General features: G+C 41.3%; 1 protein-coding gene across 1 annotated transcript in view; it reads left to right on the forward strand.

The window, feature by feature from the left end:
- Positions 1 to 4,252: 4,252 nt before the first annotated feature.
- The window catches only part of LOC104413009 (low-density lipoprotein receptor-related protein 5-like), a gene marked incomplete at its 3' end in the record, with an annotated part of 19,663 nt that continues 7,613 nt past the window's right edge, over positions 4,253 to 16,302 (forward strand). Inside the window, exons 1-3 of the mRNA XM_010023891.1 lie at positions 4,253 to 4,384; positions 7,287 to 7,483; positions 9,443 to 9,574. Coding sequence (XP_010022193.1) covers positions 7,444 to 7,483; positions 9,443 to 9,574 — 172 coding nt within the window. The remainder of the gene's footprint in view (positions 4,385 to 7,286; positions 7,484 to 9,442; positions 9,575 to 16,302) is intronic.

A 16,302-nucleotide genomic window follows, 5' to 3' on the forward strand; every position in this document is an offset into this window, starting at 1 on the left:
TGTAACAATTGATCCTGTGCCATGGGGGCATTTGGAAGTTGCAAAGTGTTAGTAATAATGGCCACTCCTTGACATTATTAAATACATAATTTCTCCACTGTTTGGCACACTCTCTGATGAACATGGGTAGTGCAAGCAGATTTCAGTAGTTCTGACAGAACACTCATTTTCTTAATCCATGGGTAACTTAAAGGGTAGGTATAAAGCCTTTGGCTTTCTCCTAATAATTAATCACACCAAAGAAGCTCCCCCCACCCCAAAATTTGTATCTTGAGGTATTACAATTCAGGTTACATTTGCAGTGCTGCTTTAGCTGAGCCTGTGCCGTTCTTTCCATAATAATTGTGGATTTTTCTTTTTTCTCCAACTTGCCCAGAAGATTTCTGTCTTCAGCTGTATCTTGGTGTAGGGTGTCACAGCCAGGATGGTGCTGGTACTTAATTTGGTTTGAACTAGCTTCGTCACTCCAAATAAAGGGGGGTAAAAAAAGAAGCAAGCTTTGTGCATTCTTGACAGTCTCATTCAGGCATGCATTTAAAACATGACATCTTATGGCTTATTAGAGTCTGATGTCCAGCATTGTGCCTCGTGTTAACCAAAATTGTCAAAACAGCCTAGATGTCACGGTGGGAGAAGAGGGATGAAGAGGATAGCCCTAGCTAATTTTAAGAGTCCAAGGCTGTAACTTGTGAGTGGCTTATCTAGCAGGAGTTGGAGTTAATGCCTGTTTCTCTGGTGAAGATTCATACATGGTTTTGGCTGTGTGGTTGCAGCCTAAGTTGTAGAGGCATGGATTTGACAGATGGACCACTCAGTGGATAAGAAATTGGCTGGATGGTCGCACTCAGAGAGTTGTGGTCGACAGCTTGATGCCACGTGGAGACCAGTGTTGAGTGGTGTTCCTCAGAGGTCGATGCTGGCAACAACGCCGCTCAACATCTTTGTCAGTGCCATGGACAGTGGGATCAAGTGCACCCTCATCAACTTTGCTGATGGCACCAAGCTGTGTAGTGTGGTTGACATGCTAGAGGGAAGGGATAGGATCCAGAGGGACCTGGGCAGGCTGGAAAGGTGGGACGGCACAAACCTCATGGAGTTGAAAAGGGCCAAGTGCAAGGTCCTGCACCTGGGCTGGGGCAATACCAGAGACAAATACAGGCTGGGTTGTATTTTTTCTTGGATTGAGAATGGACTGACACAAGAGGGACGTGGAGCTGCTCAAGCAAGTCCAGAAGAGACCACGAAGATGCTTCCAAGGGCTGGAGCACCTCTGCTCTGGAGACAGGCTGAGAGAGCTGGGCTTGCTCAGCCTGGAGAAGAGAAGTGGCATGGTTTTAAATAGTCTTACATAGACCAGGGACTCCCACTTCTGCTGCAGGTACAGCTGATCTCTTCTTACAGTGATATCGAAACTCCCAGTTTGGGGTCTGGTTGTGTTAAGAGAACTGATAAGCTATAGTTCATATAATTATAATTCGTGTAAACCAGAACTCATGTTCTAGAATTCATGGCAATTCAGCACCTGCTGCTTGCCAGAAGGGTGGAAAGCTGTTGGAAAAGGGGAAGGGGTTAAATGGAGATGAGGATTGCTTCTGCTGTGGCTTTGCTTGGCATGCTTTCCTGTGATAGACCACAGGGGTGCTTTGTAGCACGTAACGGAACAAAACCATTACTTCAGTAGGTGGTTGATTACTGCAGACTCGACATACTTTGAACAAAGTTCACCAGGAAGATCAGCTTTATGATACTTGCAGGACTGCAGAGACCCACTGCAATCAGGACAAACAAGGTGGTGACAGAGTCAGAATAATCTTCTAGACATTGTGTTATAAAATCCAGCTGGGAGAGGAGCGCATTGGAAGAACACTGCCTGCCTTGAGGTTGATCTGCGTGCTGTCTGAACGCATCTCCATTCTGCTAGCCTTCCTCTGTGGTACAGTTCCTTCTGTAATACTGTATGAACTGCTGAATGACACAGGTTTTGGTAAGGGTTGAGCTCTGTACCTGTTAACGAGCTAAAACGCAGGGAGGTAATTTTCCTGTGGCAAATTAATGTGTGAAGTTGAAAGGACTACTTTGGTCCAGCAGTCTCTGTGTGGCCAAGAGTGAACAACTAGCACCTATGAAATTAGGCAACAGGGGTTTTTTTGGAGGGGAAAGAGGGTCTTGAGCTAGAGCTCCTTTACTATTATAGAAAAGCTATGAGGGCCATTTGGCTTACAGACCTTTTCTTTTCCATTTTCTGTCATCTGAATGCATTATGCTTTGGGGCAGGCTGCTGTTTTAGTGGGAAGCTCGAGGAAAGGAATTCAGCTTCAAGGGTAATCTTGGGGATGTTTTTTAATCCTTTTCATTTTAACCTGCTTTTAAGGTTTAATTTGACTTAGCTGGTTCTGTCTCCTCTGTTCTTGCTTCTAAACAACTGTCGTGGGATTTTTGATTTTGGTTTAAGCTCCTTTTTAGTCTGCATTTATACATTTCAATATATGTATAAGTGTGAGACTGTCGTAGCCATGTAATACAGCCCAAAGTCACCTTTAATAGCCAGGTTTTTCTTAATTTAATACTTTCATTTCTCTAGACGTGACTCAAGGTGCCCTTTGAATATTTCAAGCTAGTGTAGGTGAGTCAGAGGAGGGAACTGATTTGACTTGATCAAAAACGAGTATTTGGCCGGATCCGTTTCACAGTCTGATTCACCAGCTGGTTGCACAGACAGTTTCTTTTATGTCTGCTTTTCCCTGGCTTCTGTTGTTTGTCAATAGCTGCTTCCCCACACAGTTTGAGCTGCCACAAATTACAGCCTGACTTGTTAAGGAAAACCAAAATGAGCAGCAATTTACATTTATAGGTTGTCCTGTGAACTGGGGCAGTTCAGCAACTGCTGCCGCTTCTTCAGGAGCAGTCAGTCTGTCCTGGCTGCTGGAGCTGACATGTTTTGGGGAAGGCATCTGGGGACACGAGGCTGCTGCAGCCACTCCGAGGTGAGCTGTCTCAGAAGTCTGAGGACTCATCTGTGTGGAAGCTTTGCCATTTCAACTAGAAAACTCCATGTTTTACCCTCCCACGCTCAAATGTATGTGTATTGTGATGCGAGTCATTTCTATGTGTCTCTCCATCTATCTGTATTTTCATCTATATTCTCCTCTTCAGTGGGGTAAACATGCTGATGATCATAAATGCTGCTGTGACCAGAATGGTCTAAATAGGTGTTGGGACTGTAGGTACAGCTGAATTGGCGAGCAGTAGGTACATGGGGATCAGAGCATTTCAAGCCTGAGCTGTGAGTGATGTGCTGGGAATCACTGTACAGCCGCCTGTTCCTCCTTGGCTGGAATGATGGCCCCAGCTGCACGTGAAGCAGCTACTGGGCTACTGCAGTTTACGGGAGCATCTTTTGTTACAAAGGCAAACTGGGACATGGGTGGGAGGGGCAGAAAAAGCACCCAAAATTTAAAACAGTGCCATTCTAAGTCTGCATGGATTCATGAGTTAGTTATTGTCAGAAGCAGATTTCAGGGCACTTGACTCCATCCCTGGCATTGCTCAAGGCCAGGTTGGACGGAGTCTTGGAGTGACGTGGTCTAGTGTGAGGTGTCCCTGCCCACGACAGGGAGGTTAGAACTAGATGATCTTAAGGTCCTTTCCAACCCTAACTATTCTATGATTCTAATTCTTTTCTGCGTACAGACTTGCACAAGGAGGTTTAGCTAAGCCTGCTTGGATAGGTGATTAGTTGCTTCAGAATGTGGTCTAGGTTATTAACTTGTAGTAACTGGCCATGCAAGAATGTGCAGTGATGATACTTAGTTGTAAATGCTTATGACTATCAGGTGCTGACCAACATGAATATGTTACGCAGAGGCAGTGCTTGTGAGAGATGCTCTTATGAAGGAGGTTTTTTGCATCCTCTGGAGCTGTGGCTTGATTTACATTAAGTTGTGGCTGCCCCATCCCTGGCAGTGCTCAAGGCCAGGTTGGACACAGGGGCTTGGAGCAACCTGGTCGAGTGGAAGGTGTCCCTGCCCGTGGCAGGGGGTTGGAACTAGATGGTCTTTAAGGTCCCTTTGAACCCTAAACCATTCCGCAATTCTTTGATTCTATATATAATTTATTCCTTCTGTTCCTAAACCTAACCACCTTGTATTGTGATTTAATCTGTGTGCATGTCTGCTTTCCTTTTCAGATACATGTATTGGACAGACTGGGGTGAAACACCCAGAATAGAACGGGCAGGAATGGACAGCAGCACAAGAAAAATAATTGTTGATTCAGATATTTATTGGCCAAATGGACTCACGATAGATCTTGATGAGCAGAAACTTTACTGGGCTGATGCAAAACTGAGTTTCATTCATAGGGCAAATCTGGATGGTTCATTTAGGTAAGTTATTTATGGTATAATTTATTTCTCACCTCCTGCATTCATTTTGAACTGAGGCATTTCTTTTCAGTAATCCAGAGTAATGCCAACACCTTATTGTTTTTTAAATGCAGTTGTTAATAGCGTTGCAAGAAGTAACGTAACCTTACATCCTTTAAGAATAGTTTTAATAGTAAGACTATTTCTATCAGTATTTCACTGTAGACTATTTATAGCCTTGTTGTACAGCAGGATTTTTCATTTTTAGGCTCACATTTGTCTTGCAAATAGTTCGAGATGCTTATCCTTGGCCCCAGGCAATCTGACGTTTAACTAGCGACTGGAATCTCACAGTATTGTTGCTGTAAGTTGGTTTTTTTTCCAACAGGAAATATACATTGAGACATACTTATCCTTGACATCATCCAAACATGTCCTTTGTGGCATGCCTGTAAATTAACCAAATTCAGCTTATTTCAGACTGTGAGCAAGGAGAAAGCAGATTTCCCTAAAACTTGGTAGAAAGCACAGTATGGAAAATTTGGTTGGTGGCTCCGGACCAAGTGTGCTGTTGAGTTTTGACTTTTGTACACACAAAGAGGTTGACCCTTCAGACAGGGCAGACCTAGAAGCTGGAGATTGCACCTTCAGTTCTGGTCAGTGTTCAATAGGCAGGTTCTGTTGGTCCCTGAAGTGTGTTGTCCGTCAGTGAAATGTCCTGTGAAGGAGGCAAGTCTCTGGTCTGGCTTTGGTCTTCGGGTGGTTTAAAATGGCATTTTTGTTTCTTGTGATTTCATAACATCTTAAATGCCTGTGTTATGAAATTATTTTGCTTTGGTAAAGACTTTGAGGAGTCACATTTTATGCGTATCTGTGTAATTTAATATTATCCTTCCTCCCCAAGAAAAAAAAACCAAACAAAAAACCCCCACCCAAAAACCCCACTGCATTTTCTGTGGTGTTTTTCAGGTTTTTTTACTGAGATGCATTCTGTGCCTGATTTTCACACTCATCAAAGAGGAATAGCAATATTGACATCCTTTATAAAACACTCTTAAGTTCCTTTGAGAGCACTATGTAAGAGCTAGATAATGGTTGCATTGTAGTAAGTGACAAGTAGTGACTGACAGTCAGAAGTCTAGACAAGGGAAAAAGCCTTTATGGAAGGGAGTAGCTTAAAGGCTGGTTGCAGCTCCACAGAAAGAAAGTACTTTTTCAAAACTCAAAATCTAGGAGATTTTCATATAACACGACATGAATGTATTTCTCTGATATGGGGGCAAGTGGCAGAGAGGAGGGTTCCCAGGCTGATTCTGCAGTTATCATGTACATACAAGTCGTATAAACTTCACTTACATTAATGTGCAAACATTTGCAATTGGTTAATAAAATTTATTTTGCTCATTTTAAGGTAGAGAAGGGCCACCCAAAAGAGAGCAAGCCTTTGAATACACTAATTCCAGCCATCTGCCTAAATTGCTTTGTGATAGATCAGTGCGTGTCCACCACCTCCCAAGCAGTTTTCTATTGAACTGTAAATGTATTTTAGGAAAAATTAATGTATTTTGCATTTAAAAAAAGAATTAGCTCACCGTTGCACACCTCTTACATATTTTACTGAACTCCTGGAGGGTGTGAATGAACACTTAAGGGTATTCCTATGCAGGATGCATTCTGGCAGTTCCTTGTATCTGTATTGTCCAATATAATAGCTTCATGTCATTTAGCTGTGTGTATTTCATATTGTTATGATATGATAAAACTTCCTTCTTAAAATGTTATGCCTATTAATAAAATGCCATGAATATTGATCTTAATTTTAACTCTTTTCTAAAAGGAAATTTGTATTCTTTTTTGCCTTCCACTGCTAGGTGTTGAAACAGAAGTTGGGACTTACAGGTTCTGGTGTCTAGGTAGACTTCAGTACTGATTCAAACTAGACAATACCTTTGGAGGTTGCTTCTGTTCCTCAAACACAGAGTTTGTTTCCTAAATAAGTTTCACCCAGACTTGCCAATAAAGAAATCTTATGGTGTTTCAAAGGCTTCTACCATCCCCTGTCCCAGAATCACTTCAGAGTTCCTTCAGAATTCCAGTAAAAATGAAATTTGCCTTCTGCATGGTGGATAAATGTTACTGGAGCTATCTGCCAGTTACATCTTAGCAATCATCAGTTCACAAGCACATCGGCTGGAACTGTTTCAAGGGATGTAATTACAGGAGAAGGAGAGATTTGATATCTAAGAATGATGGAAATAGGGGCAATATATTGTGGAAAACAGCTGTTACGATATTAGAATACAGCTACTGCTCTACATTTAAATCTCCTGCTGACCAAGTTAAGAGGGGTAATTTAAAGAGACTCTCAGGTTGTTTCTTTTTTTTCCTGCTACAAGAAAGGCCTGAATACAACTGAAGTCCTGAAGAAAACAACCATATATTGCATAGGGGGACAAAAAACCTAATGTTTTAATTGGAGGAGCACTCTTTGGACCTGTGATTCTTCCAAATCATGGAATCATAGAATGGTTTAGGTTGGAAGGGACCTTAAAGCTCATCCAGTTCCAGCCTTCTTACATTGGATGCAGGACTCCAAAAGGCAATTGTGTTTGGGTATTTGCACAGCCCTGGTAAGAAACTTAGATGTAGCCTTTCAGGGGTCAGTGTGGAGCTGAACCAGATACCTTGTCACTGTGAAATCAAGTATATTCTTGTCTTTATTTTTATGAAGGGGAAAAGTCTTGTTTTGTATTTTTCAGTCTGTTTATCACTTATCACCACATCAATCTCTTGGTCCAGTGAATCTGTTAAAGAATACCCAATTAATGTGAGTTTTTATAAAGCCAGCGTGGTTTGAGGTTTTTTCTGTATGGTAACAAGTGGAACCAGTGCATTTTTAATCCTGTTTTTCCCTTTGATCCAGGCAAAAAGTTGTTGAAGGTAGTCTCACTCATCCCTTTGCACTGACGTTATCTGGGGACACTTTGTATTGGACAGACTGGCAAACACGTTCCATTCATGCCTGTAACAAAAGGACAGGAGAGAAAAGGAGAGAAATACTGTCTTCCCTGTATTCACCAATGGACATTCAAGTCTTGAGTCCGGACCGGCAGCCGTACTGTATGTTTTACTTTCTCTAAGGCTTTTTGCATGACTGTTCTTTATCTATCAGGATAAATGTTAACCATAAAATAGTTAGTGTGAAGTCATGAGGTTTTGAACGCTTGTCATGAGGTTGGTTTCTACAGGTATATAAGTACCCCACTTGGGCTAACAAAATTCAAAATCCAGTGCTGTACTTCAGTAACAACTTTTGATGTGGAATATTGGAATGAGAATGATTACAACTCACCTGGCATCTTTTTAACACTATTATTTTAAAGACAACTGGGGGGGGGGGGAAAACTTATCACTGCTTTTTTCTTCTTTAATAAGTAGAATTACCACAAAATATATAATGTTCATGTACTTATAAGTACGGCTTTTGCAGTCCAGACTTGATCATTTTTATCTTCAATATGTAACAAATAGTTGATGAATATTTCAGTATGAAAGGGATTTAATTCTGAGCTTTTATATGAGACATGCACCTGCCTCTATGTTTTCCTTTGTGTATGATGCTACCTCAAAGGAAGGCAGGTGCAGAGACTTGAGAATTGCGTGATGCTGTGTATTTTGTGTATGCAGGTGATACCATGTGGCCTGAGGGTTTTGGGGTTTTTTTTGGCTGCATGATGTGGCCATGTTGGTCTAGTTGGGGTTTTTTTAGTATTGTGAGAATGGGACTTAAAAGCAGTGGTGGAAATGTACATAATTGAGTAGCTGTGGGAAGAATCACCTCTTGCGCAGGAGAGAAACTTTTGTACTTTGGATTTGCTGCTTTATTTATGCCAGCTATTTATTTCTGCCAGTAAAGCCTGCTTCCCTGAAGATAATGTTTGTTATTTCAGTAAAGTTTATAGGATGTCGATAAACAGGACTGAAAGTAAACAAAAGAAGTTTGGAGATCATCTTGGTGATGGAACATGTGCAAGTTTTCATTGAGGTTGTTGAGTATGCCCAGCACCCTGGTTTATCTCACAGCTCCAGATAAGAGTTTGTCTGTGCTGAATTCCTGGCATTGCTTTTAGCTCAGGGAATGTCCCAGCCTTGGGTCATCATATTTCTGGGTCAGCCACAAAGAAAATATGATGCATAGAGAAATGGCATATGCTGAAAATAGCTCAGATGCCATTGACTTCATTACGATCAGGCTTGGATTTCTTCCTCTCCCTGTTTTCCCCTCTTCGTGACTGGCAGTGGAAGTAACACAAGCCAAATTAGCTGGAAATTTTGTAGGTTTATGTTAAAGCTTATTCAAACTGTGATTGAGAGATCTGGCACAACTTGCAGGGTTTTTTTTCTTTAATACCTGGCAATATTGCCCATAATTATTTATGGTTAGAGTTTTATCTCTTGCTGCCATTTTTACCCCGTGTAAATGAGGTAGGTGCATGCAGTTGTCATGTGTCTGTCCCCATCCTATCCCCGCCTGCCTCCCTCCAATTTATTTATTTTTTAATGTTTTCAAACTTGTGGACTTCATATGTTGCTCCTCTGCATTTCCTGATGATTCAGGGATATGCCTTGCTGTGAAAGCCTTTGAAAAAGCTTTCCAAGATATTTCCAACATGCAAAACAACTGTAATGGAATTGTACAAGTTGTTGTGTTTTCATTTCTTTCCTAGAGCTGGTCACCACCATCACCATCCTCCAAGCCCTGTTCTCCATTTTCATGATGCTTAGCAGACCCAGCATCCACTAATTAACTGAAGTCCAAAGCTCTTAGCTGTGTTCAGCTTTAGAACCATTGAAAGAGTTGTATAGTGAGAATGTGCCGAGCTGTCAGCTCTTTCCAAACCAACTTTTGTGTGCATCTCAGTTTAGGTGCCCCTAGAAGTGAGATGCTGGGCAGGAGAGAATCAGACTGGCTCCTCTGCTTCTGCCAGTCTTTTGGGATCTATAAATTCTTCCCTGTGGAGAAAAGAGGGCTTTAATGGTTCTAGAAATATGAAAATAAATCTGTTTGGTTTCTTGAAGTTCACACTCCATGCGAAGAAAACAACGGTGGTTGCTCCCATCTGTGCCTGCTTTCTCCAAGAGACCCTTTCTACAGTTGTGCCTGCCCCACTGGTGTGCAGCTGGAAGACGACGGCAGGACGTGCAAATCAGGTAGGAGCTTGGCTTTTCTACAGTCACAGAGTACTTTTTATGAATTAGAACAATCCATTACGTCAGAAACTGGAGAATTTTGGCTGTATTTTGTCTTTTGACTGTATTAGATGTTGCCAGTTCTCTGTAGGAATGAAGTAGGATGTGGAGCGCAGTGTAGAAGAATTTTATCAGAAGTAAGCTATTGTAGGACATCTTTCTGTTTGGACAATGGACCATAGATAGACTTCTGCTTCCTCCCATTCATTGTCCATTGGCGGTCAATGATGCAGTGGTGGTGGCTAAGTTGTTGCCTTTCAGTCGCATCTTGAAGTTAGCTATGCTTGAGATGTTCTGCACACAGATGTGCCAATAATTCCTTCGAGGTGCTGTTTTAGAGATAACTAACTCAGTGAGTTACCCCTGCTTCAGTTAGTTTTATAATGAAACAATTTGTGCAGAAAAATTAAGATTTAAGCTAACAATACTGTCTTTCTAGTTCTGAAGATTAGTTATCCCTCTGTTTCCCTTTGGGCTGCACCATGGGAAGGGTTTATGAGAAAATTGTACTGAGAATTTTTAATTCCTGGGTCTAATTTATGTTTTTTGGACATTGTATTTAATTTTTAAAAGTGAGGCAAGGCTTTCTGTGAAAAGACTTGGATAACTGAACTAGAGAAAATAATTCTCAAGGTGGCTGTTCATGTCACTGAGAAGTAGTAGGACAGGCTTTGTGCATAACCATTCTATGATACCCAGTAGAAAGCTGTTTAAAGGGTAATAGCTAGAGATATGCTCTAATTGAAAAGTGTAACTAGATGCTTATTTTGTATGTAAGTTGAATGAGTCTAGTAGTATACATTGAAAGCTCGGTATTATCGTTGATCAGGAAGTCTCCTTTAAAAATGCATCTTACAAAAGCAGGCAGTTAACACTGGTAGAGTGGTGGGACACTAGAAGGCAAGTTTTTGGAGAATGTTCTGCCAACAGACTCTGCTGCCCGTCTCCAATGCGTTTTCAATGAGTCTAGTCAAATAGTATAGTCATTTTCTGGTGTGGCTTGATTCCTCTGAGTACTTAGCAAGCATAAGATACTCCTTTCATTTGTGAACTTGAAGCAGAATTGGAACAGTGAACCTCTAGGGTTTAAGGGCCAGCTTTATTAGCTCATCCTGCTGCAATTGAAAGGCATGTAAGGTAGTTCTTGCAGCTGGTGAAAGACCTTTCTATTTCCTCCTTCCAGCTTTGGAAAGTTTCCTTTTCACAGCTTAAAAAAAAAAAACCCCAACAAAAAAACGTTGCTGAATGCTTAGGACAACCTTTTTAGACGTTAATATTGACCTCATGTTTCTGGCAGTGGGAATGAAGGTCAGCCTGCTTTTGGAGTTTTGGCGGATAGCACAAGCAGGAGCGACTGCTTATACTGTGCTTTCACCTTTCCATTGTCAGGCCAGACAATCTGTCAAGGGTGTTCTGTCAAAGGAGGGCAAAAAAGTGGGATGGGAACAGGAAATCTTGTTTTGCATAAGAATGTGGCCTTTTGGTTCAGTTTTATGGATTATTTCTTTCCCAAGCTCCACATCTTTTGTTGTCCTGTCTGCCTTATGCCAACTTCCATGTGCATCTCTTTCCCCTTTTATTAATTAACTTCTTGGTTGCAAGGAACTGACCTTTTGTTCTCTGCACAAGTTCTTTGTAGTGAAGTCCTATCAGGAACTACAGATGCAACAGCGTTGACCACCTCTGCATTTTGTTCCCTGTTGGCTTGGGCAGAAGTGCCAAAGTACAAAGTCACTTGGGCATATTAGCTTCTTTAATGTTAGGATTTTAAGTGAACTACACGAATACTACTGGAGATTTGTCTGCAAGAGAAAAAACATCGTGTTCTCAACATTTGTGCCCCCGTGGGGACTTTACTGGCACAAACAGAACCGTGTTACTGTGTGTCTCTGTCAGAAAGTATTCTGGTGCGGAAAAGCCCCGAGGCTCTTCGTGATTTCAGCTCTCTTGGATATTGAAGAATACATATATTGGTAACGTGCAGGTGTGAGGGCTCTGTAGCTCTTTATTAACAGTGTTGAATTAAGGTAATTAAGGAAACGTGAACTCAAGGACAGGCTGCGCCACTGTTTGCTGTGGATTATGTGGATTATGTATGCTCTGAAAGTGTGATATTCTGGATTTTTACACATTTTCTGAACAAATAACTGTTGATCTACTGAAGCTGTAAGTATGGTGTCAGCATTAAAAGAATAGTTCATTATTCTTTAGTTTTGGCTTTTGGTGTTGATTCATTCTTGCTCTCTCTCTGGTTCTAAACAGTTGCTCTGGCCTGTCATTGAAGGCCACCAGATTTGCCTGGCACAATTTGCCCTTAGTGAAGCCATGTTGGTTGTCACCACCCATCTTTCCGTTTTCCATAGTTTCCAGGAGGACCTGCTCCATGATCTTGCCAGGCACCAATGTGAGGCTGACTGGCCTCTAATTCCCTGGATCTTTCTTTTTGCTGTTTTTTTGGTTTTGTTTTTTAAAAAAGAGGGTTACTTTTCTCCTTTTCCAGTCATCAGGAACTTCACCAGACTGTCAAGACTTCTGCAGCGGGTTCCTGTCTGCCAGGAAGGTGTGACAGCTGTAGTTTATCAAATGAACTAGGAAAATGTGCTTTCTCAAGTGAAAAAAGAGAAAATATTTTCATAATTGGAAAAGGCAGTGCTAATGTCGGGTGTTTGAAGAGTCAGCTTCCCTTATTATGTTTTCAGAGGAGGAGGTCCCTTTGCTGTAACACATCTTCCTGATTAATAAAGAGAAACAGTATGGACTAATCCAGACATTCTGATTAAGTACGTAAACTGCTAATTAGAGATGAACAGCCTCTTTGTGAAAGGGAAGGGTTAGGGAGACATTTGTTATTTGGGATAATTGCTGTAAATCAGCTCTTTTAAGTACCTGAGAAAGCTTCTGCTGGCCTTGTGTGAACAACCTAAAATAACTGTCAGTCTTCTAGCACTTGGAAGATTCTGGAAGCAAAATCTTGCATATCAGTAGTTAATGCTAAAATATAATCAGTTTAGTTTGGGGCTCTATTGGGAAGGAGCACTCATGTCCTCATCTATTTATCATGAGGAAAATAAACACAGGAAAAACTCTATTTTCCCATATTTCCTAGAATCTTGACAGCTGCCTTGTATGCTTCTCTCTCCCCCTTGCCCATTCTATGATTGAAATGCAACTGTGGAAACCACAGTCTTTTGGTTGCAAAATGCTTTAACTTCATAGGTGTCTTTTGTCCTGTGCGTGGTGTCTGACTGCCACAGGGAGATGGGATCCAGAATTTCCAGAGGACTTCTTCCTCATTCCCCCTCCCCTTGCTGCACTCCCAAAGGTGATTCGTGCTCCCTTTGCTTATCAAGGAATTGTAAAGCTCATGGGTTTTCTTTTTTGGCTGAGATATGGCTTCTTAAAGGTTATTCTGATCCTTCTTTGAAGGTGGTGACTGTGCAATTGGAATCTCCCCCAGTGCCTGCAGCCAAATTAGTTCCTTAAGTCTTCCCTCCAGCCAGCAGATTCACTGAAAGTACCTATGGGTGTTTTGCACTGGATGAGAGGGAAAGTTTGGATAATACATCAAATGTCCAAGTAGTCTACGGTGGTTCCTGCAAGGTGGAGAATTACCTAGATTCCAGGCTATGAAAATGAGATGCAGTGGGTTGAATGAGGAAATAGCATTTTACTCGCTGCATCTGGACCTGTGTTATACTACTTACTCCAAACACATCCTCTTGACTCTTTAACACTAAACCAATGGGCTAGATGTTCTTTACTCAATAAATAGAAAACATAAAAGAAATAGAAAAAGAAATAGTATTGCATGGAACTATTTTTCACCTTTCCAATACACCAGACAGGATTGTGAAAACGACCAAGGAAATCTAAACACTACCTCTTCTATTTCTACTTCATTTCATAAAGATGTCATGAGTGGTTTTCTGTCTTTCATTCATGTGTAGATCTTGTTTTGAGTCTGTTTTCTGCTTGTTTTTGTTAGTGTCATGTTTGTGATTTTATTTGATCTGTATGAAAAGATTACATTACTTGCAATTCATAGCAACTTTTATCCTTGTATAAACGGAGAATACTTTGTGTAGTGACAAAATGAAACAGCCTCATAAGGAAATGGCCTTGTTTATAATTTCATTGCATAAAAGCTACTAGAAACATACTGCAAGGAAGAAACCTGGAAGGAGTGAGAAGTATTCTAAGAGGTCTGTCATCTCGTCTTACAGCTCTGTCGTGAGTGGTTTTGCTGGGCTAGTTAATGAAACTCTCTTTGGGCTTTGGTACCTGTTTCAGATTGATGACTGTTTTCCAGGAGTCTGAAACAGTGGCTAGTTAGAGATGGTATCTTCTTTCTCGGCACTAGTGAGTCTCTGGATTGATTCTGGTTTAATGCTGCAGAAGAACCACCCCCTGGGTCTGCACTGAGAAGGTTTATGTGTAAACTTTGTTATCTTGTGTTCACCGTGGTACATACACATGGAAAGTTACCAAGACCCATGATAACTCGAGCTTTATTTTGCTGTGCTGATGTAACAACAGTGAGGTTGAGATGCTCCCTAGATTTGCAAGCCCTCATTTACAGTTGTTTATAACATTTTTCCATGATGTTTACCCTTTGACAGGTGATTGTTAGCTCAGAATTGAATTTTCTGTGGTTCCATCATACATGGAACATAATAAATCATGTTTAAACTTCAAAGATGATACAGCTATCAGCCTCAGAAAGGGCTCATGGGTACATTTCTGTCTAAAGGAGGACAGCAGGGCAATGCAGAGACACTAATATGTTCAAGGTCTCTTGGTGAGTGGGAAATGTCTGCAACAGAAGTCAACAGCAGTAGGATTGTAGAACAAATATTGTATTTCTGTTCAGTTAAGTATGCATCTTGTTAGGTTGTAATGAATTTTTGATCGTTTTCTGTGTGTATTGGAAGGTGTTACCACCAAAACTCTGTTTAACAGAATAGGTGGTAAAATGGCTGTTACTTCTAAAGTCAGTGATTCCTTGCTTGGAGCCAGTGGTATTTTGTATCTCCTGCAGAGATTAGGTGCATTTAAACTATGAAACTATGTGTTGGAATGAAATACTGCAATCCAAAGGCCGTTCCTTTTTTCTAGCGGTGAGGATTTCTGACAGACTTTTTCTTGGCCCATCCCTTTTCCTATGGCTTCTGATGAACTGTTAAGAATTCTGTGGTGTGGAAAGGGATGCTCTTTCATTTTTCCTTTTGTTAATAAAAAGTAGAAGCTGGGACTATGATATCTATAAGCTAACATTCAGATTTACTACTTAACATTTCCAACTTTCTCTTCTCTTGCTTTAAAGCACCTCTGGTACAGGCCGACTTCAGGGTCGGGGATGAGACTCAAAGCTCAACTGCTTTGAGGTCTTTGAGGTAAGACTCAAACCTTAAATGCTTTGAGGTCTTTGAATGAATCTTCTGTATAAGGGCAGATTCTTTGCTTTCTACAGAGATAGCCAGAGAGTTGTGCTGACCTTTCATACTGGTTATTGCCCATGCAGTCATTACTGTTATACTGATGCTATATTGAGTAGATCTTTCTCAGGCTTACTCAAAAGGAGTAACTCCTAAGAGTTATCTTCTCTGTCAGTAGTAACTTTATGAAGCTTTGTGCTCCCAAGTGTACTACTGAGTATGTACAAATTTTAGATGTCTCGCGGAAACTCAGTCCTAAATTAGAGTAGATAACTGACTTCTGCATTGCAGCAGATTTCTCTAGAAGGAGCTGATTTTGACGTAGTCGGCTGTTTTGTGCTGATGATCTTATCAGCTGTACAGTTTAATACTCTGCTTGCAGGGCTTTTTTAATGGCTGTATAAATGTGTCAAAACTGAATCACAGGAGGTTTTGTTCTGGTTCAGGCAAAGTAACGGTTAGAACTTAGCTCCTGAGATAATGGAAGAAACAGTAGACAACTTTTCACTGTAGCAGGCAGACAGATATGATGTAATTTATGAGTTACGTGAGTGCTCTGGTATTTCCTTTCTTTGTCACAAGTGTTAGTTTTCCTTATTGCCTACTTACCTTTCAATTACATCAAGTCCTGCCTGAATGTGGGCACTCAAAACATTCTTTCAAAGAAACCTTTCCTGTTTCTGTTTTGTTGGTCGCATACTCCCACTGCATGCATCGCTCAGTTTTAAGGTGGTGAACCTGATGTGCATTGCATGTTTTCCCCAGTCTGCAGTGTCAAGTAGGAGAGTAGCTCGACAGCTTTTCCCAGCCCTTCAACATCACACAGCATGAAACGGTGCTCTCTTCCTCTCAGGATGGAAGATAAATAAAGACCTGAACTGGGATGCATAGTGCTGTTTATGTTGCAGCTGACTCTGTTAAGGTACCCAAGGAGAATATATTCTTTCTTGTGAGGGTGCTGAGGCGCTGGCACAGGGTGCCCAGAGAAGCTGTGGCTGCCCCATCCCTGGCAGTGTTCAAGGCCAGGTTGGACGCAGGGGCTTGGAGCAACCTGGTCCAGTGGAAGGTGTCCCTGCCCATGGTGGGAGGTAGGAACTGCGTGAGCTCTAAGGTCCCTTCTGACCTGAACCAGTCTGTGTTTCTATGCTAATAAAAGAATTTCCATTTATTTCTAGGCATTACCAAAGTTTGTTTCAGCTCCTTATGTATTTTTATTTTCTGTGGAAGTTGAGTAGCAGGAAAGGGGCTGACAAC

Source organism: Nestor notabilis, unplaced genomic scaffold, assembly GCF_000696875.1.
Source record: "Nestor notabilis isolate BGI_N333 unplaced genomic scaffold, ASM69687v1 scaffold1721, whole genome shotgun sequence".
NCBI lineage: Eukaryota > Metazoa > Chordata > Aves > Psittaciformes > Psittacidae > Nestor > Nestor notabilis.